This window comes from Oryctolagus cuniculus, chromosome 1, assembly GCF_964237555.1.
Source record: "Oryctolagus cuniculus chromosome 1, mOryCun1.1, whole genome shotgun sequence".
Lineage (NCBI taxonomy): Eukaryota > Metazoa > Chordata > Mammalia > Lagomorpha > Leporidae > Oryctolagus > Oryctolagus cuniculus.
The window spans coordinates 155,224,451-155,249,661 of NC_091432.1; the positions used below are offsets into that span (position 1 = coordinate 155,224,451).

At 44.3% G+C, this 25,211-nt stretch overlaps 1 protein-coding gene across 3 annotated transcripts in view; it reads left to right on the top strand.

The window, feature by feature from the left end:
• The first annotated feature begins 3,334 nt into the window (after positions 1-3,334).
• CARNMT1 (carnosine N-methyltransferase 1) overlaps positions 3,335-25,211 on the top strand; it is a 54,365-nt gene continuing 32,488 nt past the window's right edge. The window contains exons 1-3 of one of the 3 annotated variants that reach the window (XM_002708240.5): positions 3,335-3,823; positions 17,902-18,097; positions 19,889-20,052. In XM_002708240.5, the coding sequence (XP_002708286.3) occupies positions 3,345-3,823; positions 17,902-18,097; positions 19,889-20,052 (839 nt within the window). In that variant the 5' untranslated portion in view covers positions 3,335-3,344. Of the gene's footprint in view, positions 3,824-4,026; positions 4,336-17,901; positions 18,098-19,888; positions 20,053-25,211 lie in introns of those variants that run through there. The other 2 variants (XM_051846610.2, XM_051846609.2) reach the window with 2 other exon arrangements.

Sequence of the window (25,211 nt, forward strand, 5' to 3'; positions counted from 1 at the left end):
GCTCAGGGTGTTCTGGTGAGAGACATTGCTGGGGAAACCGACCTTACACTGAGGATTGCCCAGATCCTTTGTGTGATCCTCGGGACACAGAGGACGAATATGACATCCGCTGGGGCTAGGGCTCAGGCACTGGTCTCCATTGAGGAGAGGAGCTCAGCTGAGCAGAGTAAATTTCCCTTCTGAGTAAAAAAGAAAGGAGAAAGATTTACCACGCCAAACCTGGGTGTGTCACATTAGGCATCTCTTAACCCTTGAGAACTGAACAGAGCTCTCTGGTCACACCCACTACTAGCCTCTAGATACGCACTGAAAGCAGACTTCCCACTTATTTACAGAGCCATAGTACAAGGATAAAAGCCACCAAGGGGGGGGTAGGAAAAGGAAAAGGAAAAGGAAGGGAAGGAAGGGGAGGGGAGGGGGGGGAAGGGAAGGGAAGGAAAGGAAGAGAAAGGAAGGGAAAGAAAAAGAAAAAACCAACAAGTATCTCTGTCGCTCCCCCTCTTCGTGGAGGAACGACACAGGACCCTGCGCTGTTCTTTCGTCTGCTCGGCCCTCCCCGGGTTTGCTGCTGGTTCTTCCCGGGTTGGCTACTATCCCTTCCACCTCCGTGGAAGGGCAGTTCCCCCTGGCCACATTCCCCACTTCCGCAGGGGAGCGGCACACCACCGGCCGGGTCTCTCGGGGGCTGCACGGGTGTTCCTTCAGCTAGATGTTCCCCTTAGATGTTCCTGGTGCATGCCGTCTCTCTCCTCCTTTATAGTCCTCCTCCGCCAATCCTAACTCGGCTGCCCACACGCCGAGTACGCTGCTCTCCTCCAATCAGGAGCAAGTCCTACAGTTTATTAGTTGAACTGGAGGCAGCTGTGCGGAAGCTGTTTACTTCTCTCCCAGCGCCATATTGTGGGAGAGCAGATGCATAGAATAAGTCTTAATTCCAGTAACTCAGTCCAGTCCGGATTGCTCCCCACATATCTCCACATATGCTGGAAAGCAAACGCACCAATTCAAGAAAACAAGAACAAGGAAGACAACATGACACCCTCAAAATAACATGACACTTCAATGCTAGATTGTGAAGATGATGAGATGGAAGAAATGCAGGAAATGGAATTCAAAAAATTGATCATAAGATTACATAGAAATAATCAGAAGCAAATGCATGAACTACAAATGATCTAGTTTCCTCAAAACAAATAAATAGAAAACAAACAAAAAAACAATGAAAAATAAAAAGAAAAGTAAGAGGGCATGCGGGGGGCGGGGTGGATTATTGGTGACTAAAAGAGATATAGTAAACATTTATTTATTTATTTATTTGGAAGACCAAGTGACAGAGAGGGAGTGACAGAGAGAGAGAGAGAGATCTTCCATCCACTGGTTCACTCTCCAAATGTTCCAAACAGCCAGAGCCAGGCCAGCCCAAGCTGGAAGTCAGGAACTGCATTCAGGTCTCCCACATGGGTGGCAGGAACCCAAGCACTGGAACCATCACTTGTTGCACCCCACGGGGAGCAACAGCAGAAAGCCAGATTGGAAGTGCAGAGAAACCGGGACTCAAAGGAGATACTCAGTGTGATCCCAAGTGGTAGCTTAACTTGCTGACCCATAGCTCTTGCCCTAATATTCTAATTAAAAAAAAATGTTAAAGCTAATAAATAGTCATCTTTGGGGAAATGGGAAATTTGAATAAGAACTGTGTGTTAGATGATATTAAGATGTATTAATTTAGTTGACAAAAGTAATAACAGCATGGTGGTTACCTTAAAAAAAATTGTTGGCACTGGCATTGTAGTGCAGCATGTTAATGCTGGAGTGCTGGTTTGAGTTCCAGCTGTGGTGCTTCTGATCCAGCTCTCTGCTAATGTGCCTGGGAAAGCAGTAGAATATTGTCCAAGTGCTTGGGCCCCTGCCACCCACATGGGAGACCTGGAGGAAGCTCCTGGCTCCTGGCTTTGGCCTGGCCCAGCCCTGGCCTTTGCCACCATTTGGGAAGTGAACGAAAAGATGGGAAGATTTCCCTTGCTCTCTGTCACTCTGCCTTTCAAATAAATAAAATGAATCCTAAAAGAAGAAAGCAAATCTAGAAGAATAGGCAAGGAATTGATGTATTTGTCTGCAGGTGACTGTAGGTGACTTAGGATGGGGGTAGAGAAACCGTTCACATTTGTAATCCTCTTTCATTTTGACTTCTGAGTCAGGTATTACTGCACTATTATTACAAAATGGACTGGATTTTTAGGAAAGTTTTGTATAAAAACAACACTGGAGGCTGACACTGTGGCATAGTAGGTTAAACCTCCACCTGCAGTGCCGGCATCCCATATAGGCACCGGTTGGATTCCCGGCTCCTCTGTTTTTGATCCAGCTATCTGCTGGGGGCCTGACTCCTGGCTCCTGGCTTCAAATCAGCTCAGCTCCGCCCATTGTGGCCATTTGGGGGGTGAACAAGTGGATGAAAGACCTCTCTCTGTAACTCTGCCTCTCAAATAAATAAATAAATAAAAATCCATGACACTAGCATAAAATAATCACAAATTTTCTTATCATTGCCTTTGTTTCAATTAGCAATTTAAACCAGGAAAATATGAGCCACTTCATTTTCAACTTGATTATATCTATTTAGCAGACTTTATGGTCCCTGCACATATTTAACAATTCTGAATAAAACAATTTCTTTTGTGCCATTATTTGTAAGCCTGATTTACTGGGTGATAAATTGAATAGAGTGAGTTATTTTCTAAGAATAGCATTGAATGAAGATAGGTGGCCACTTTAGAGCTAAATCCAAGGAGAAGAGAGGCAAACACTGAATGGATATAGATGAGGAAGCAGTTATTAGATCAAGTCCAGTCTTGCCAAGAGCCACCATCACCGACACCTGCTGGGTGTTGTGGTCTTCTGAAATTCGGGTACAGGACAGAATTAGTTTCCTGCATTTTCCTCATCTGCTGCCATCGCCTCAGGGCGGGATTAGGATTTTCACCGGTCCCTAAACACTGGACACATGATGGTGCTTCCCTTTCCTCTTCTTTGATTAAACACAGGAATTCATTTAGAAAGTGAATTTAAAAAGTAGGATGAATGCAAGACTTTCCTTCTAACCCAAACTTTTTCTGCTTGGCTTTCCTTTGCGAGTGCTTTAGCTTAGGCTCATTTACTTGCCTGTGCCACAAGGCAGCCGTCCCAGGAGCCTTAAGCCCCACCTACAAGCCGCTCCCAGGTGCCAGCTGTGCAAGCCCCACCCACCGACGAGCTCCGCCTCCGTCTCCCGGCCCGGCACTCAGCCCCGCCCCCCAGGAGCGTCCTCGTGACGCCAGCGCGCTGTCGGCGAATCCTGGCAGCAAATGAGCGCAGGCAGCCGCGGCCCGCTGTCGTACCCTCGCACGCGCACGCGCGTTTGTTCCCGGAGCCCTGAAGACCTGGCGGAGCCCGGCGCGGATGGAGGCCTGAGGGCGGCGGGGGCGGAGCGCGCCGCGAGCTGGGGGCATGTCCGCGTCGGGCGCCGTCTAGAGGAAGGCCAAGCAGCCGCCACCACGCTTTCACTCGCGGTGAGACGCAAGCGGGCCAGGCCGAGGGCCGCGGCGGCGATGCAGCGACGGAGGCGCCCCCCGCCTCCTGCCTCTCAGCTGCCCGAAGGCTGCGGGGGAAGCGGCGGCGGCGGCGGCCGCGGTGGCAGCGAGGAGGTGGAAGTGCAGTTCTCCGCCGGGCGTTTGGGCTCGGCCGCGGCGGTTTCGTCGACCGCCGCGCGCAGCACGGAGGAAGAGGAGGAGAGGCTGGAGCGCGAGCACTTCTGGAAGATCATTAATGCCTTCCGCTACTACGGGTAAGGAGCGGCGACGGACCCCCGCCCCCCACGCCTCCAGGGCGCGGGGACCGGCCTCTGGAGCTGACCTCCGGGCCCCCGGCCACCTAGCAGCTCCGCAGCCCCCCTGCCCTGCGCACCCTCGTGTCCGCCGCGCCGTCTGCCGCTCTGCCTCCTGTCTTCTGAATTCAGAGTCAGATTAGCTCTCCTGCCTTCCACCCCTCGTTCGAGGCTGGGCTCTGAGACTGGTTGGGGCGACCGGAGGCGTGATGTAACCATTTCAGATAAAAAAGGATGGTGGTAAAATCGTCCAGTGCTGGGCCTGATTGGTATGTGTTGTCCGCGTGTCCTCTAAAGTGAGCACACCGAGAGTCCACGGTCACCTGCACGTGGGATGCCACAGGACGCATTTCCCCAACTGTTGCCAGCTCTCTTAAGGGTGTAAGGTTTCCATCCCACCCCCTAGGCGCTGTGAACGCACCTTTGCTTCAGTGGTGAGCAGTTTGAATGGTGCCGCTCATTGTCCTTAACTGGTGGGTGATTAAGGGCGGAGGTGTTCCCGGAATTCTAAAGGGTACTTGATTACTAAGGAGGGAAGTGAAGAGAGGCACAGTAACAGTCTGCATTGTGTTCTTTTATTCTGCAAACATGTATCAAATTCTCCTTGAAGCTGGGCACAGCGGTAATTACGTTCCTCATTCATAATACAACTTCTCAACTTCCTTTAGAAAGATGTTCAAATAGCTTAATCACAAAATTATAATTCCAAGATCTGAAAGAGACTTAACTGGATTTTCAGGTAAAGAAAGATACCACTTTTAATCGTGTAAGAGATCGAGAGGCCATCGGTAGCTATATTCTGAATCTGCTAGACTTGACCTCCTGTGCAGGTTAAAGTGACCTCTTAGATGGGCTCCTGCTGTGCTCTGTGGACATCTTTTATATGTTGTTCCTCTCATTTGTACTGTAGTTGTTTTTGGATATAAATCTGTTGTTTGACTGTGACCTCCTCAAGGGCAGGGGCTGAGCCTTATTTATTTTTAGGTCAGCAGTGCTTGGCATCTGTGTTGAAGCTCTATTTTTAACAAATAAAACATAATAGCAAAGAAATACATTATTCCCAAATAGGATGCTTTCCACTAATGATTAGTTTGTTACTGTTGTGAATTTAGAAGTTTGCTTAATACAATGTTAAAGTTACTTAGTATCTGATTACATTTTATCGGGCAGTTTTGAAGTTCAAAGATCTTGATGAAATAATTTATTAATTAAACTCAAAAATAGGGTCTATGTACTATATTATTTAAGGGGCCCAGAAGGGAATTTGCAGTTTGAGTACTTTATTTCTCCAGATTCAGTAGCAACAACACAGCCAGTCTGTGTCTTTTAACTGGAGAGTTGAGGCCATTTACATTCAGAGCAACTATTGATAAGTAATGGCTTTGCCTTGCCATTTTTCCATAGATATTCCTATTTTCTTACTTTGGATTTCCTTTGTACTTTTACTGGGAGATTTCCTTCCTTAACTTCTTCCGTAGTGATGACCATGTTTCTGTGTTTCTGTGCAGCAAATCCTTAACCATCTTTTGTAGGGCTAGTGTCACAGGTAGTGACAAATTATTTCAATTCTTTCAATTTCTGTTTGTTATGGAAGGTCTTTATTTCACCTTCATTCATAAATGAAAGCTTTGCAGGATATAGTATTCTGGGTTGACAGTTATTTTCTCTTAAGACTTGGAGTATATTTTGCCATTCTCTCCCAGCCTATAGGGTTTCTGATGAGATGTCCACTATGAGTCTAATTGGAGACCCGCTGAAAGTAATCTGGCATTTCTCTTGTGCAAGTTTTAGAATCTTTATGTTTTACTGTGGAGAGTTTGATTACAATGTGTTGTGAAGGTCTTTTCTTATCATGTCTATTAGGAGTTCTGTGTGCTTCTTGTACTTGGATATCCCTTTTTTCTCCAATTTAGGGAAGTTTTCAGTTATTATTTCACTAAAAAAGGCCTTCTAATCCTTTCTGTCTTTCCACACCTGCAGGAGCTCCTAGAACCCAAATGTTGGATTGTTTGATTGTATCCTGTAGATTACCAACTGTTTTTTAGTTTTCTGATTTCTTCTGGTATTTGTTTTGACTGTATAATTTCCTAGGCTTTGTCTTCTAAGTCAGATAATCTTCCGTTTCACCAATTCTATTAAGGCTTTCTACAGCATTTTTTATTCATTCTATTGAATTCTTGCTTTCCAAGATTTCATTTTGATTTCTCTTTAAGATCTCAATTTTGTGGGAGAAATTTTCTTTCATGTCATGTATGGATTTCATTAGTTTGTGCATTTGATTCTGATTATTTCTGACTAATCATATGATCAAGTTTTTGAATTCATTTCTTCAGTCTCATCATCTTCAAAATCTAGTATTGAAGTGTTGTGTTCTTTTAGGGGCATCACGTTGTCTTCCTTATTCTTGTTTCTTGAATTGGTGCATTTTTTTATTTGGCATTTGTAGAGATACTCATTGGTTTCTTTGTTTTATCACCTTGGCAGCTTTTGTCTTTGGACTATGTCTGAGTGAATTAGTGGAGTGTCTGCTTTCAGGGAATACCTCAAGGCCAGGGAGCCCTGTTCAGAGCTCCAGGGTGAAGGGTGTGTCTGAGGTGATGTACCCATGTTTGGCATGGTAAATCTCCTCTTTTTCTTTTTTTTTTTCTTAATCAGGAGGTTTGTTCTTGTCTATTGCTGTAGACTCAGCTGAGGTCCTCTCTTCAAAGGAGGCCAGTGCCTGGGCACTAGCCCCAGTGAGTATATTATTTGTCCACTTTGCCACAAGGACCACACAAAGGATCTGTGCAGTCCTCAGTGTAAGTTCAGATTCCCCAGCAGTGCCCCTTACCAGGTAACCAGGGATTCCTGATTGTCTGGAGCCTCCCATAGTGACTGCCCAAAGTCCCAGTCACACCCTGAGTCCTCCCATGCAGCCTCAGTATTTTCACAGCCCCTGCACACAAGCCTCCCACAGTCACAAGCACCCAGCCCCATCTGTTCTCCCCACTGGACTCAGGAGTCTCCACTTGGGTGGTTGCTGGACATGGACATGAGCTGGCACAGCTGTTACACATGTCCAAAATGGCACTTGTTTTCTATCAGCTTGTTAAAGGACACTGTTGAAGGGTGACTGGAGATAGAGAAAGCATGTCTGTCCTTCCACCTTTGGTTTTTTTTTTTTTTTTTAAAGATTTATTTATTTATTTATTTATTTGCAAGTCAGAGTTATAAAGAGAGAGAGAGAGAGAGCTCTTCCATCCAGTGGTTCACTCTCCAGATGGCTGCAATGGCCAGAGCTGCGCTGATCCGAAGCTAGGAGCCAGGAGCTTCTTCCAGGTCTCCCACGTGGGTGCAGGGGCCCAAGGACTTGGGCCATCTTCTGTTGCTTTCCCAGGCCATAGCAGAGAGCTGGATCTGAAATGGAGCAGCCAGGTCTTGAACCAGTGCCCATATGGGATGTTGGCGCTTCAAGCCAGGGTGCTAACCCGCTGCGCCACAGTGCCGCCCCCACCCCTTTGTTTTCTCTCCACTGGGCTCCATGCTGGGTTTCTTTTAGGCTCTTCCTGCAGCTTTTGTAGCCAAGTTCTAACTGGCAGGTTTTTTTTTTATTATTTTTTATTTTTTTTTTTATTTTTTTGACAGGCAGAGTGGACAGTGAGAGAGAGAGACAGAGAGAAAGGTCTTCCTTTGCCGTTGGTTCACCCTCCAATGGCCGCCGCGGCCGGCGCACCACGCTGATCCGATGGCAGGAGCCAGGAGCCAGGTGCTTCTCCTGGTCTCCCATGGGGTGCAGGGCCCAAGCACCTAGGCCATCCTCCACTGCACTCCCTGGCCACAGCAGAGGGCTGGCCTGGAAGAGGGGCAACCGGGACAGAATCTGGCGCCCCAACCGGGACTAGAACCCGGTGTGCCGGCGCCGCTAGGCGGAGGATTAGCCTAGTGAGCCGCGGCGCCGGCCCTCCTGCAGCTTTTTTACCAGTGACTTGAGCTGCTGCATTCTGGTCTCACCTCATTCTCCAACGCTGGTGTGGAGGCTCTCGTCTGCTTGGGTCCTGAGTTGTGCATGTCCTTGCTCTATATGTAGGTCCACTGTGTCCTTGCAATTTGCGTAGAGTTTCCTCTGCTGTTTCCCTAACTTTTCCCTGAGACCATACTCTTTCCACTTTTTTAAACTATCTTCTCCTAGACCAGAACAGTAAGCACCCTCCCTACTCTGCCATCTTTCACACAATTTCTATTGAAACTATTCAACTCCCATCAATAACTCTTTAAGATTTATTTTTATTTATTTGAAAGAGTTACAGAGAGAGGTAGAGAGAGAGAGAAGTCTTCCATCCACTGGTTCACTCCCCAAATGGCTGCAACAGCCAGAGCTGAGCCCATGCAACGTTAGGAGCCAGGAACTTCCTCCAGGTCTCCCATGTGGGTACAGGAGCCCAAGGACTTGGGCCATCTTCTACTGCTTTTCCAGGCAATAGCAGAGAGCTGAATCGGAAGAAGGGCAGCTAGTACTTGAACTGGCACCCATATGGGCTGCTGGCACTTCAGGCTAAGGATTTAACCCACTGCGCCACATCGCCAGCCCCAATTCAATGACTCTTAATAGACTTGAGCAGCCTAGTAGATTTTGAAGTGTATAGTCCCTAGTTAGATTTGAGACACTTATTAAAAACACACATTACGGGCTGGCACTGTGGCGTGGTAGGCTAAGCCTCCACCTACAGCACTGGCATCCTTTGTAGGCACCAGTTTGTGTCCTGGCTGTTCTTCTGATCCAGCTCCCTACTCCGGAAACTTACCTTCAAACCTGAAGCCTTTTGTACTGAAAGCAGAATGTAGCAGAAAACATCCTAGATTGATACATTCTAACATTTTATGAATTTGTGGATGTCTCCGAGTTGCAGTAACAGCACCAAGGTAGTGCTGGTTCCAATAAGGGTTTTATTATGCAGTGGGAAAGTCACACATTCTAATTCACACAATGCACTGGGCAAACCAACCACTCAAGGTTTCCAGAGTATCTCCCCTGCTCCTCATGACATGTCTTAGCCACAGAGGGTGGATTCTCACATCAGCAAAAGTGGGGACTCTAAGCCAAAGAACGCAGGTCTAGAAGGGCAAGTAGAGTCTGGGTTTCAGGTGAGCAGGGCTTCAATGTCGTCAGGTGAGCTTGGAGCCTTGGCATCAGGTGAGCACATGGCTGGCTTGGAGAACTATCAGGGGAAGGTCTGAGTGTGGTGGGTCAACCTGGAGCTTTGCTCTGCCGCTCTCAGGAGAGCCTGTTCAGAGAGTCTCTGGGCCTTTTTTTGGTCTGCATTTTTGGCAGTCAGTATAGGGCCAATAGGGTTCTGAGGAAGGTGTGTGCATGCAGTGGTGGTTCTTACCCAGTCCATGCAGATCTCTTGTAGTCAGCTTAGCCCTTGCTTATTTCTTGTTAATATTATGGTGAGGCTGTTTAATTTCTGCTCCTTACAGTGGACTTATATACTGTCTAGTACTATAGCCATGAATAACAGTGAAGTTTAAAATGTTTAGCTTCAGTGAAGTTAAAATTCAGTTGCTGTGTCTCATTAGGCACATTTTCAATACTCAGTAGCCATGTGCGACTAGTTTCTGTTGTATTGGACAGAACAGATACAAGCCTTTCTGTCACCAAGTAAGAACTCATGGATGATCTTATTCTACTTTGAAATTCCTAAATGTCTTTTCATGAGATTCCTAGAGATTTCACTTAGATAACATTCTAATGTAAAAATGAGTATAGCATTGTAATGAATAGTCAAAACGTTAGCTTTAAAATCACTCTTGCGCCTTGGCTCAATAGGCTAATCCTCCGCCTGCTGTGCCAGCACACCGGGTTCTAGTCCTGATCCCTGATCGGGGTGCTGGATTCTGTGCCGTTGCCCCTCTTCCAGGCCAGCTCTCTGCTGTGGCCTGGGAGTACAGTGGAGGATGGCCCAAGTGCTTGGGCCCTGCACCCCCATGGGAGACCAGGAGAGGCACCTGGCTCCTGCCATCGGATCAGCGTGGTGCACCGGCTGTAGCAGCCATTGGAGGGTGAACCAGCGGTAAAGGAAGACCTTTCTGTCTCTCTCTCTCTCTCTCTCTCTCTCACTCTCACTGTCCACTCTGCCTGTCAAAAAAAACAAAAAACAAAAAACAAAAAACTCTTGATGGGCCAGCACCGTGGCTCACTTGGTTAATCCTCTGCCTGTGGTGCCAGCATCCTATATAGGCACTGGGTTCTAGTCCCGGTTGCTCCTCTTCCTGTCCAGCTCTCTGCTATGGCCCAGGAAGGCAGTGGAGAATGGCCCAAGTGCTTGGGCCCTGCACCTGCATGGGAGACCAGGAAGAAGCACCTGGCTCCTGGCTTCGGATCGGCGCAGCGCCAGCCATGGCTGCCATTTGGGGGGTGAACCAACGGAAGGAAGACCTTTCTCCCTGTCTCTCTCTCTCACTCTCTATAACTCTGCCTGTCAAATAAAAAATAAAAAAAGACCACTCTTTGTTATGAATAAGATACTTAAGTACATAGAAAGTACTACAATTGAAAAACATTAGGTCTTGTTAGCAACTTCCCACTTTTAGGTGAGATTTTTTAAAAATAGATTTTTTTAAAGGATTTATTCATTTATTTATTTATTTGACAGGCAGAGTTAGAGAGAGACAGAGAGAAAAGTCTTCCTTTTCCATTGGTTCACCCCCCAAATGGCTGCTACAGCCGGTGTGCTACACCGATCCAAAGCCAGGAGCCAGGTGCTTCCTCCTGGTCTCCCATGTGGGTGCAGGGTCCAAGCACTTTGGGCCAAGGATTTATTTATTTAAAAGGCAGTGTTACAGAGAGAGAGGTCTTCTGTCCACTGGTTGACTCCCCAAATGACCACAATGGCTGGGGCTGGGTCAGGCCGAAGCCAGGAGTCTTTTTCCAGGTGGGTGCAGGGACCCAAGTACCTGAGCCATCTTCCACTGCTTTCCCAGAGGCATTAGTAGGGTGTTGGATTGGAAGTGGAGCAGCTGGGATTTAAACTAGTGCCAATGTGGGATGCCACTATGCTACCACGGTGGCCCCTAAATTTGTTTATCTTTCATTGACGAATTACATGAGATGTTTAAAATCAAGAACTCATTTTTACAGTTGAGAAAACAGGTATAAAAGATGGGCAACTTGTGGAAGGGACTTACCTGAAATTTCAAATGGTTCAGTAGTTCAGTAAATTTTTACCCAGCAATACTAAGCAATGAAATGAGTAAGGAAAATCTAACCTTAGGTATTTAAGAAAGCTTTAAAATGAATTGATATAGACTTCTGACAAACTATTTTCCTGTTTGGAATCCTTAGACTAGTTCAATTAGTATAGAGGATTAGGTCTGTACCTGTTCCCTTGGCTCAGACCCGGTGTGGACCCACCACACTGAAGTGGGAAGTCACTGCTGACACTAGCTTTCTAGAGAAAGTTGGGGGTGGAGACACCCTTAAGGAAAAAATGGTAACTGGATGTACTTTTCCCCCTTATCTGATAGAGGATGTGGCGTTCTGATGCTGACTTAACTTCAGAACCACTGAGAGTCTGATGTTTGTTAAACTTTCCTTTATAAGCAGGGTCAGCAGTTTCTTAAAAAGGGCAGGCAGTACATATTTTCAGCTCTTTAGAACTGTTCAGCTGTGCCACAGCATGGAGGCAGCCCTAAGCATAGCAAAGGACTGGGCCACATTCTCAGTTTTTTAAGATGCACCTATTTTAAGAGCATTTATGGATGTATGTTAACAGCAGCTCTGCATCAAATTATGTAACCAGGCATTGAGGACTCTGCTATAACTCATCCTGTTCTATCTAGGTAGTTCACTTTTGTGTCACAAATTGACAGCTCCAGTGACTGGGCTGTAACTCACTTCAGCTCCCCTGCAACCAGGGTAAGAAGTAGTCTTGGAGAACCAAAAATGGTGCCTTGGAAGTGTAACTGAACATTACTGATTACCTTTTACATATGCTGAAATATGGAGATTCAACAGTGACAAAGATGAGATATATTTTAGAAGAATTCATCTGATTAGATGGGGAGGGTGAGAGAGGAGTTAGATTGGACAGCATGCAGCCGGTAAGAGTACTCCTAGGTGGCAGACTTCTCAGTAATCTTTGGGAGATGAAACGGAATATGATGTAAAGCATTCAACCTGGGGTAATTTGCGTATAACAATTAGAATGAAAATTTCTTGGGCAAATTGATTGTGACATTATGGCTTATGAGACTAAGAGAAGAGGCAGTTCATCAATATTAGCTGGGTAGGAATGAGTTCAGGTTTTTGTGGGGCTTGTTCTAAGTGAGATCTGTTTGGTTATGAGTTTTGAGCTGTGGTAGAGGGCAGTTGTGGAGTATCCACTGCCCAGGAAGATTAGGAAAGCAGTTCTGTGAAACTACCCAGACATCAGGAGTGCCTGTGTCAACTGGCTGCTCTGCTTCCAACCTGGCTTCCTGCTGGTGAGCTTGGGAAAGCAATGGAAGATGGCCCAAGTATTTGGGCTTTTGCCACCCACGTGGGAGACCTGGATGAGACTCCTGGTTTTGGCCTGGCATTGTGGCCATTTAGGGAGTGAACCTGTGGATGAAGATTTCTCTGTCTCTCCTCTCTTTGTAACTCTTTCAGATTAAATCTTAAAAACATCTTTTTAAAATTTCAAAAAAAGAAACAAATTATTGATGGTGAATTATAAACAGTTGCAACTCTGTGGCAGAGTTACAGAGAGGCAGAAGGAGGGAGGAGGGAGAATATCTTCCATCATTGGTTCACTCCCCAGATGGCTGCAACGGCCAGAGCAGAGCTGATTTGAAACCAGGAGCTTCTTCCCGGTCTTTCATATGGGTGCAGAGGCCCTGAGACTTGGTCCATCTTCCACTGATTTCCAAGGCCATAGCAGAGAGCTGGATCGGAAGTAGAGCAGCTGGGACTCGAACCCATGCCCATATAGGCTGCCGGCACTTTAGGTGGCGGCTCTACCCATTACGCCACAGCACAGGCCCTGTGATGGCCACTTTATTGATAGGGATGTAAATTGAAAATCTTTTTGAAAATCACTTTGTCTCAAGAGCATTGAAAATAGCTGTGGGGTTGATGTTGTGGCATAGCGAGTTAAGTTGGTCCCCTCCCATGCCGATTCAAGTTCCAGGTACTCCACTTCTGTTCCAGCTCCCTGCTGATGTGCCTGGGAAAGCAGCAGAGGATGGCTCAAGTGCTTGGGCCCTTGCAGCCATGTAGGAGACCTGGAAAAGTTTCCTGGCTCCTACCTGGCCCAGCCCTGGCCATTGTGGTCATATGAAGGGTGAACCAGCAGATGGAAGATCATTCTCTGTCTCTCTCCCCACTCCTCAAACTCTGCCTTTCAGATAAAATAAATAAATAAATCTGATTTTTAAAAAGATTTTATTTATTTATTTGAGAGGTAGAGTTACAGACAGTGAGAGGGAGAGACAGAGAGAGAGAGGTCTTCCATCCATTGGTGCACTCCCCAAATGGCCACAATGGCTGGAGCTGCACCAATCCGAAGCCAGGAGCCAGGTGCTTTTTCCTGGTCTCCCATATGGGTGCAGGGGTCCCAGCACTTGGGCCATCTTCTGCTTTCCCAGGCCACAGAAGAGAGCATGTTTGGAAGAGGAGCAGGTGGGACTAGAACCAGCGCCCATATGGGATGCCAGCGCTGCAGGAGGGAAAAAAAAAATCTTATCCTTTCTGTCTTACCAATCCTGCTTTTGAAAATTTATTGTTTTTTCCCTAAAATATTATCTTCCATTGTCTCTGTTGCTGTAACTGAGTATTTTAAACCTGGTAACTTATAAGGAAAAGTTTATTTAGCTCACAGTTTTGAGGGCTGGGAATTCAGCATTGTCTGGGGGCAACTGGTGAAGTCTTTCTTGCTGGTGGGGTGCTCTAAAGGTTCTGAGGTGGTTCAGGGCATCTGTGGTAAGTGGCATTGCGTGTCTGGGCTCAGGATTTCATCTTCCTTTTCTTATAAAGCTACAGTCCTTTTGGATTAGGGTCCTTCTATTATGGCCTCATTTAACCTTAATTACCTCTTAAAGGTCCTATTTCCAAATACTGCAGTTGGATTAAGTGTCTACCCTCTTAATACTTTACAACATGGATTAAATTTCAGTATGAGTGTTGGTAGGGACCGAATATAGATAGATTTTTGAACTCCAAAAGTTAATCATGTAGACAAGTGAAAGTAGCTAAAAATGTCTGGTAACAAGTAAATTTTGGCTACATAGAGATGAACAGCCTTTAATAATTTTATATTTGAAAACTTTTCTCAATTTGGGAAAATTCTTTGGCTAAGAATGTAGAATCACAAGTGTTTCTCAAACCTGAATGTGAATATAAATTACTTGAGAATCTTGCTAAAAGGCAGATTTTAGTTCAGGAGGTCTTGGATGAACTGGGCCTGAGATTTGCATTCCTGACTTTTTTCAAGTGATAGGCTGTTTTGTGTACCGCATTTTGAATAGAAAGATGCTAGATGAAGTAAGCCAGGTACAGAAAGACAAGTAATTCACATCCTCACATGTGGCAGCCCAAACAGGCTTAGTGGAATACAGAGGAGAATAGTGGTTACTGGAAACTGTGATGATGGGAAAGAATAGGGAATGCCGGGCAAAGGATATGTTGTTTCTGGCAGGCAGGAAGATTAAAAGTATTTGAAATGACAGATATGTTGATTCACTTGATTCTGTCTTTCCACATCGTAGAGCTATATCATAACACCACTTTGTACCCCCTTAGGATAAATGATGGGGCTGTCGCTGTGGCATAGCAGGTAAGGCTGCCGCCTTCATTGCCAGCATCCCATATGGGTGCTGGTTTGAGTCCCTGCTGCTCGTCTTCTGATCCAGCTCTCTGCTATGGCCTGGGAGAGCAGTGGAGGATGGCCCAAGTGCTTGCTTGGGCCCCTGCACCTGCATGCATGGGAGACCCAGAAGAGGCTCCTGGCTCTGGATCAGCGCAGCTCCAGCCTTTGTGGCCAACTGGGGAGTGAACCAGCAGATGGAAAACCTCTCTTTCTTTTTGCGTCTCCTTCTCTCTCTGTGTAACTTTGACTTTCAAGTGATTAACTAAATATTTTTTTTAAAAAAGGACAAATGATTAGAAGTTGCCCTTTTCAGTTACAAAAAGTGATACTAGAATAAGCTTAAACAGTAAAACAGAAAGGTGGTTCCCTCTAAAGGAGAGATTATTGCTTTCTTCCCCTGAGTACTTTAACTTCTGCATTTTTAATATTTTCACAGGCAATATGTTATGTAGGTAAATACAGTAGGTATACCTACTATTTTTTTGAGCACTTCCTGTGTTTAGCAGAGAATAATGGTACCTACCTCATGGTTGTTTTTTTTTTTTTTTTTGGCAGGCAGAGTGGACAATGAGAGAGAGAGACAGAGAGAAAGGTCTTCCTTTTGCCGTTGGTTCACCCTCTAATGGCCCCTGCGGCCGGCGCACCACGCTGATCCGAAGGCAGGAGCCAGGTGCTTCTCCTGGTATCCCATGGGGTGCAGGTCCCAAGCACTTGGGCCATCCTCCACTGCACTCCCTGGCCACAGCAGAGAGCTGGCCTGGAAGAGGGGCAACCGGGACAGAATCCGATGTCCCGACCGGGACTAGAACCCGGTGTGCCAGCGCCACAGCGGAGGATTAGCCTATTGAGCTGCGGCACCGGCCCTCATGGGGTTTTATAGAGATTTTTTTTCAGAGTGATTCATGTTAAGTGCCTTGACCTAGTGCCCAGCATTTATTAAATCTCAATCTCAACCAGCTTTTTGCCTTTTTTTTTTTTTTGACAGGTAGAGTTACAGACAGTGAGAGACAGAGAGAAAGGTCTTCCTTCCATTGGTTCACTCCCCAAACGGCCGCTATGGACAGTGCTGCACCGATCCAAAGGCAGGAGCCAGGTGCTTCCTCCTGGTCTCCCATGGGGGTGCAGGGGTCCAAGCACTTGGGCCATCCTCCACTGCACTCCCGGGTCACAGCAGAGAGCTGGACTGGAAGAGGAGCAACCGGGACTAGAACCCGGCACCCATATGGGATGCCGGTGCCGCAGGTGGAGGATTAACCAAGTGAACCACGGCGCTGGCCCCTCAGCCAGCTTCTGTGTTCATCAATATTGTTGTTATTTGGTTTTTGTGAGACATTTGAGGCCCAGAGGAACGTATCTTATGGTCATTTGACATACGTGATATAAGCCCCTCAGGTTTTAACACAGATATATCTGACTTCAAAACTCACTATTCTGTCTTCAGGGGAAAAGAAGCCAATATCAGTGAAGCCACTGCAACCTTGATCTCTTCACCTTATGCCTAAGGGTCCCCTCACACCAAATCACCACACAGAAACTTAGAAAAACACTGCTTTCCCAGGCCATAGCAGGGAGCTGGATTGGAAGTGGAGCAGCCGGGACTAGAACCGGTGTCCATGTGGGATGCTGGCGCTTCAGGCCAGGGCGTTAACCCGCTGTGCAACAGTGCCGGCCCCTAATTTTTTTTTTTTTTTTTTTTTTTTTAAGATTTATTTGAAAGGTGCAGTTAGAGAGAGAGAGAGAGATGTTCCATTTGCTCTTTCGCTCCCTAAATGGCTGAAACCAGGAGCCAAGAGCTTCTTCCAGGTCTCCCTTGTGGGTACAGGGACCCAAGGACTTGATTCATTTTTCACTGCTTTCCCGATCGCATTAGCAGGAAGCTGGATCGTAAGTAAAGCAGCCGGGACTCAAACTGGCTCCAGTATGGGATGCTGGTGTCACAGGCAGCAGCTTTATTCACTACTACACAATACTGGTCCCTTCCCAGTTTTTTTAAAAAAGCACTATCTAATCCATCAGAGAAAATTACTTTAATAAATGTTTATTTCCTCCATTTCTTTGTAGTTTATTTATGATCTGCTCAAACATTAAACATACTGTTTAGTTTTAGATGAGCTGGGATTGCACATTATGGTATTCCGCAATTTCTTTTTTTCAACAAATAGTTACATTCCTGGTTTTACCAATATTATTGTTTATAGCTATAATATATTCATATCAGTGCTTCGCACTATATGGCTATATGTTAATTTCTTCAGTCTATTGATAGCTTACCTTTGGGTGCAGATTTTTTGTTATTTTCAACAGTGTTGCTATGAAGATTGGTTATGTTTCATGCTGCCCATTGGCAAGTTTCTTGGGTATTTCTAGGAGGGTTATCACTGGGTTGTGGGGCAAATACCATATTATGCTTGACTAGATAATGCTAAATTATTTTCCATACTAATTTATATACCCACCATCAGTGTACAATTGTCCTGATTATTCCACATTTTCACTAACCTTTAATATATATATATAATATATTATATAATAATATAATAAATTTTGCCCATCTGTTATATAAAATGACATTTCATTGTGAATATTCATTTAACTTTTAAAAGTTATGTTTGCTTTTCTGATTTTATAAATTGTTTGTCCCCAAAATACTGGAAACTTTTAGACTGCAAATTATGAATACTGTCATATAAAACCTTATAGAATTTCAATTTTCCCTTGCTTAGTGTTTTGGTAGTTTATAAGTTCTTTTATAATATTTAAAAATATTCGATTTGGTTGGCTTTTAATTTTGAAATACTTTTGTATATTTCCTAAACTAATTTCACAGCAGCATTTTGCTATTTAATGAGGGAAAAGTCTACAGCATTCAGGTGGTTTTGCTGAAAGTTTTCAGTTTGAAAATTGCAGTTAGAAAAATAAATAATTGTATATTAATTGCCTTTACTGTTTCCTGTTTTCCTCTTCTAATTGATATGCGTACTTACTTTTACTATTTATAAAAACATTGTCTTTTGTTTGGTTGCCTACAGAAGGATTCTTAATAAAGTAAAAGTGTACAAAACTGTCTAAGTTGATAGGTTTTAAGAAACTAAAAGACTGTAAATGATAGGATAATGTCCAATGTAATGAGGGATGAATAGTACAGAAAAAAACCATAAAATAAGACTGGCTTCTAAAAATTGTTTTGCCAATTTAAAAACACCTTTTATGTTTTAGCACCAGTATGCATGAGCGAGTACACCGAACAGAAAGACAGTTTCGATCTCTTCCACCTAATCAACAGAAACTACTTCCTCAGTTTGTTCTACATTTGGACAAGATCCGAAAATGCATTGATCATAATCAAGAAATACTACTGACCATTGTGAATGATTGCATACATATGTTTGAAAATAAAGAATATGGAGAAGATGTATGTGAAAGTTTCTTCTATTTGTTTTTACTAAATATTTTGAGATCTTTTATGTTTTAGGATTTTATTTTTATAATCTTGATACTGATTGTTTGCTCTATTCAGCAAGTGTTTTCCCTTCTATATTCCGTTGTTTGATTAGTTTAATAAAACAGTGTGCCAGAGATCAGATTCACTGATGTTATTTTTTTAAATGAAGATAGTTGTTGGCATTTTGATATGCTTTTGACGTAGTATTCTACATGTTCTGTGCTTAGGGCATTACATTTTTATATCATTTTACCATGTAGATAAAATTCCCCTCATATTTTTCTGATTTATCTACTGATATTTATCTTATACTTTAAGAAGCTTTTTCACTAATCTCAAGAGACTTGTAGAAATAGGAACTGAAGTCCTTGTTTTGTATTTGAAATATACTTTTGGACCACTCCAGTGGGAGCCTTTCTGGGCTTACCCCATCAATGACTTGGAGGGACTTTCTTCCCTGTCTTGAGAGAAAGAGAGAGAAAGGGAGGCCAATGTTGTGGCATGGTCCATACAGCCACCACCTGTAACTCTGGCATCTCATTTGGGTGCCAGTTTGTTTCCCTGCTGCTGTGCTTCCACTCCAGCTCCTTTCTAATGGCCTGGAAAAGCCACCCACGTGGGAGACCTGGAAGAAGCTCCTGGCTTCTCCCTGACCCAGCCCTGGACATTGTGACCATCTGGGGAGTGAACCAGACGATGGAAGACCTCTGTGTCTCTCCCTCTCTCTCTGCATTTTTGGCTTTCAAATAAAATAAATAAATCTTAGGAGAAGACGTGGGTCTCCATAGCCACTTAGTTTTGTCCTCTTTTTTTTTTTTTTTTTTTTTTGACAGGCAGAGTGGACAGTGAGAGAGAGACAGAGAGAGAAAGGTCTTCCTTTGCCGCTGGTTCACCCTCCAATGGCCGCCGCTGCAGCCGGCGCACCGCGCTGATCCTGGCAGGAGCCAGGTGCTTCTCCTGGTCTCCCATGGGGTGCAGGGCCCAAGCACCTGGGCCATCCTCCACTGCACTCCCTGGCCATAGCAGAGAGCTGGCCTGGAAGAGGGGCAACCGGGACAGAATCCGGCGCCCCAACCGGGACTAGAACCCGGTGTGCCGGCGCCGCAAGGTGGAGGATTAGCCTATTGAGCCACGGCGCCGGCTTTTTTTTTTTTTTTTTTTTTTTTTTTTTTTTTTTTTTTGACAGGCAGAGTGGACAGTGAGAGAGAGAGACAGAGAGAAAGGTCTTCCTTTGCCGTTGGTTCACCCTCCAATGGCCGCCGCGGCCGGCGCGCTGCGGCCGGCACACCGCGCTGATCCGATGGCAGGAGCCAGGAGCCAGGTGCTTTTCCTGGTCTCCCATGGGGTGCAGGGCCCAAGCACCTGGGCCATCCTCCACTGCACTCCCGGGCCACAGCAGAGGGCTGGCCTGGAAGAGGGGCAACCGGGACAGAATCCGGTGCCCCAACCGGGACTAGAACCCGGTGTGCCGGCGCCGCTAGGCGGAGGATTAGCCTAGTGAGCCGCGGCGCCGGCCAGTTTTGTCCTCTTTTGAGTGAAGACTGCTTAATTGTATGGTGGCTTTACTATTAATGGGTCTTAATCTATTGAGGGTAGAAAGAAGTGAGACCACTAAACTCTTTCATTTAGGATCTCAAGGTGCACTTAAACCCCTGTTGATTTATCCACTAAACTACCTATGGGCTGTTAGTAGCATGTCTATTCAACCATATTCAAAACTATTACTCTAAGAAGCTAATTGATTTCTGTTTTTTTAAACAGGGGAATGGAAAGATTATGCCAGCATCTACGTTTGACATGGATAAGTTAAAATCCACATTGAAACAGTTTGTGAGAGACTGGAGTGAAACTGGGAAAGCAGAAAGGGATGCCTGCTACCAGCCAATCATTAAAGAAATTTTAAAAAATTTTCCCAAAGAGAGATGGTAAATAGTATCTTATTTTTAACCAATTTCTTTAAGATATGGTAAGGATTGAGTTGCTCTATAAGACATTTCAAGTCTTGATTCATTTTTATAGTTGCTCTGTGCCTGTGTGTTTTGTGTGTATGAGTGGTATATTTGTTATTGAATGCTTTGTGTGAAATTGCAGTTCATATTTTGAATAATTTTGCTCTGGTAGTTATAGGAAATTATCTAGAAATTAAATAAGTTAGAATGACTGCTTGTTATCATGTGCCTTTTTTTATAATTTGCTTTATGGTGGATCAAAAAGCTATCCATTTTTAATTTTCATTATGATGAGTTTGTAAGCAAATCAGGGGTCTGTGTCATAGAGCATAGGTTCTAACCTTTTTGTGCCATGGACCCTGGGGCAGTCTGAAGCCCATGGTCTGTTTTGCAGAATAACATTTTTAAGTGAAAAAAATAAAATGAGTATTACAAAGAAATCTATTATTTTAAAATATAGCTCTCAAAATTCTAAAAAACAGATTTGTGATATAACATGCTTTCTTCATTTTTCACATTAAATGCAATCTAGCATTTTCATGTGCCATGGAAATGGTGAGTGGTATATCATTATTTTGAGAACCTTAGTAACTAAAGTGATGAAAATATGTGTGATTTTGGTTGGTAATAAAGTCATAAGCACTGTTACATTTAATATTGTTCATTGCCTATATTCATAGTTGAAGAAAAAGATATTGAATATTAATGAAATGAAATTAATTTTTTTCCATCCCCTTCATACACCCAGTGAATTTTTAGCCACAGACCTCTGGGATCCATCAGTCCTAGGTTAAGAACTCCTGACATGCATAGAGGCTACAAAGAGAACCACTGGGTGGAATTGTCTGTTATTTAAAGGGTTTTTGTTGAAGGCTCTTTATTTTGCATCTCCTTGCTCTCTTCACTGATGAGCATCTTTAAGATTAAGTGTATCCTTCCAGAATTCAATACATGTGTGTCCCAGTCTTGTTTTCATTTTCAAGTAACTTCAAAATTCTATCAAAATGGCATGAATTGTACAGATCTCCCATATACTTTTCACCTGAATTGTCAATTTTACCACATTTGCTTTATCCTCTCACATCCTCTCCTTCCCTCTTTGCTTTGCGTTATATATATTTATGTCTAAAAATTACACCAGTTATTTAAACTATTTGAAAGATTAGTTTCTATGCATAGTGCTTTTCTTCCTTACCACTTAATACTTAGTTTTTCCTAAGAACAAAGATATTCTCGTATGTAAACATAATACAATTATCAAAATGAGGAGATTTAATCTTATATAATGTACAGTGAATATTCATGTTTCATAATTTATCCTCTAATGGCCTATGTAAGATTTACTTTTTCTGTCTAGTCTAGAATCCAGTACAGGGTATTGTATTACATTTAGTTGCCACATCTTACTCTTTAATCTGGAAAAGTTCTTTGGTCTTTCTTTGACTTTCATGACACTGACATTTTTGAAGACTATAAGAGATACTTTATTGATTATGACTCAGTTTGAAATTATTGCATGTTTCTTCATAAGTAGACCTAAGCTGTATATCCTCTGTAGAAATACTACATAACTGGTATTCCTCTTCAAGATCTCACATCCAGAGACATGCAATGTCTGTCAGTCCATCATTGACAGTTTTAATTTTGATCACTTGATCATGATGTTATCTGTCTCTTCCACAATTTACTGTTTCTTTTGTTACAATGAATAAGCAATATCTGATATTTTTGCACTATGCAGTTGATAACTTGTTCCCCCTCAGACTTTGTCCTTTCTAAAATTATCGTCCATTCATGATTCTTGCATGAACCGATTTGTCCTATGCTGGTTGTAGAATGGTGATTATTTTCCTTTTGTTAAAAATATTTTGTGTTTATTATGTTCAGTTACTTGAAAGGCAGAGAAAGATATGCCATCCTGTGGTTCACTCCCAAGTGCCTTCAACTTCAGCCATCATCTGCTGCCTCTCAGGGTGCATTAGCAGGAAGTTGGATCAGAAGTAGAGTAACCCAGCTCAAACTGGTACTCTGATATGGGATGTGGGTATCCCAAGCAATGGCTTAACCTGCTGTGCCACAAAACTTATGTAATAGCAGTGATTTTTTAACTACAATTATTCCTTGGCATTCTCCTATAAGGAAGAAGAGCCCTTCCTTCTCCTACCTGTGTACTTCATCAGTAAGGACTCATGTTTCCTATTTTATGCAGTGGGTTGTAATCCATTACTGTTTTTATTTTATTAGTCAGAGTGCTTCAGATTTGGCCTGCAGGAGTTTTTCAAGGTCATGCCTGTGTCCTTTTGGCATACCTCAAACTTTATTTTTGAGTATTTCCTTACTCCTAGCACAGTAAGTTTTCAGGCCCATATTTTATCTTTTTTCTAAGATTTTATTTATTTGAAAGGTAGAATTATGGAGAAAGAGAGACAGAAAGGTCTTCCATCTGTTGGTTCACTCTCCAAATGTCTGCAATGGCTGGAGCTGAGCCGATCTGAAGCCTGGAGCCAGGAGCTTCTTCTGGGTCTCCCACGTAGGTACAGGGGCCCAAGCACTTAGGCCATCTTCCACTGCTTTCCCAGTCCATTAGCAGGTAGCTAGATTGGAAGAGGAGCAACCAAGACACAAACTGGCACCTATATGTGATGCTGGTGCCATAAGCAGAGGCTTAACCTGTGCTACAGCATTAGCCCCCTACCACAGTCTTAATTGCTTAAAGTAGCATGTAGTTTTTTCATAGTTTCTGTGATGCAGAGTCTGGCATAGCTTAACTGGGTCCTCTGTGTAGTTTTAAAAGGCTGCTGGGTTGTTTTTCCCCCTAGAGGCTTGACTGGTTCACTGCTGTTTCATTGTGGCTATAGAACATAGGCCGTGGGCCCTGGCTTTTTACTGGTTGTTGGCTACCAGCCCACCTTTGTGCATAGAGGCAACTGGTAGTTCTGTTTCTGGTGGACTTTCCCAAAATGGCCCTATACTTTAACCTATAAGGAGACTAACAATCATAGGTGTAAATATCCCATCACCTTTACCATTTTCTGTTGGTTAGAAGCAAGCCACAGATCCTGCACATGCCCTGAGGGAAGGAACTCATAAAAAGGTATGATTAACTAGGTGCAGAATATGGGGAGGCCACCTTAGAGTCTATGTCCCATAATTACTGCTGCATTTCCCTTTAAGGGTTGTACTGTATGGGGCTGGTGCTGTGGCGCAGTGGGTTAATGCCCTCACCTGAAGTGCTGGCATCCCATGTGGGTGCCGGTTCTAGGCCTGGCTGCTCCTCTTCCGATCTGGCTCTCTGCTGTGGCCTGGGAAAGCAGTGGATGATGGCCTAAGTTCTTGGGCCTCTGCACTCATGTGAGAGACCTGGAAGAAGCTCCTGGCTTCTGGCTTCGGATTGGCACAGCTCCGCCTATTACAGCCATCTGGGGAGTGAACCATCGGATGGAAGACTTCTCTCTCTCTCTCCCTCTCTTTGCCTCTCCTTCTCTCTCTGTGTAACTCTGACTTTCAAGTAAAACAAATAAAAAAATCTTAAAAAGGCGGGGGGGCTTGTACTGTTTAGCCTTCCTACTGGCAATGTATGAAATGACCCATTTAATCACAGTCCTGACAAACTATTAATTAACTTTTACCAGTCTTGGATGGCAAAATGTATTTTGGTATGGTTTTTTTGTTGTTGTTTTGAGAGACAGACATGAGAGCTCCCATCTGCTGTTTGACTCCTCAGATGCCCATAGTGGCCAGTGTTGGGCTAGAAACTGGGAGCTGGGAACTCGTTCCAGGCCTCCCACATGATGTGTCAGAGACTTAGCCACTTGAACTATCACCTGCTTCCTCCTAGTAGTGCATCTACAAGAACCTGGGCTCAGTAGTAGAGCCAAGTCGAACAGAGGCACTCCAATATAGGATGCAGGCACTTCACTCATCCTAACTGTTAGGCCAAATGCCCACCCCTTCTCAGCATAGTTTTAATTTTTTTTTTTACTTATCATTAATGAAGTTGAACATCTGTATGTTAAAGGGCCATTTTATACCTTTTTTAGAATTTTGAGAATTACATGCTTGTTTTCCCTCCTCATTTTTTTATTGGAGTGAAATGCATATAACAGAAGTATTCATTTTTGAACAAATCAACCCCAAATAAAACCTCATGCCCATTAATCAACTACTCATCATTCTTCCCACCCCACCCCTCACCTTTGTTTTACAACAGTTTGACTTTGAGCTTTTTTTTTTTTTTTTTTTTTTTATTTTATTTTTGACAGGCAGAGTGGACAGTGAGAGAGAGAGACAGAGAGAGAAAGGTCTTCCTTTGCCGTTGGTTCACCCTCCAATGGCCGCCGCTGCAGCCGGCGCACCGCACTGATCCGATGGCAGGAGCCAGGAGCCAGGTGCTTTTCCTGGTCTCCCATGGGGTGCAGGGCCCAAGCACCTGGGCCATCCTCCACTGCACTCCCTGGCCATAGCAGAGAGCTGGCCTGGAAGAGGGGCAACCGGGACAGAATCCGGCGCCCCAACCGGGACTAGAACCCGGTGTGCCGGCGCCGCAAGGTGGAGGATTAGCCTTTTGAGCCACGGCGCCGGCTCAAGCTTTTTTTTTTTTTTAATATTTATTTATTTGACAGGCAGAGTCACAGACAGCAAGAGGGAGAGTCAGAGAGAAAGGTCTTTTATCCACTGTTTCACTCCCCAAATGGCTGCAGCAGCCAGAGCTGAGCTGATCTGTAGCCTGAGCTGCTTCTGCGTCTCCCATGTGGCGCCAGGGACCCAAGCACTAGGACTATCTTCTGCTTTCCCAAACCATAGGAAAAGAGCTGGATCGGAAGAGGAACAGCCAGGACACAAAATGGCACCCATCTGGGATAATGGCACCACAGGCGGAGGCTTAGCCCCCTACGCCACAGTGCCATCCCCAAGGTGTTTTTGATGTGGTTTTTTGCTGTTGTATGTTCACATCATTTCTTTACCCTTTTCTCTATTGCATTCTTTTCTGGGACTCCAGTTATACATCTAAGAAGCTGTATGATATAATCTTTTAGGATTCAAAAGTGGCTGTTTTTCCATAGTGTCCTTCTTGTAACTCTTTTAAAAAGAAAATAAACTGTTTACTATTCCATTTCTCACAAACTTTTTAAAGT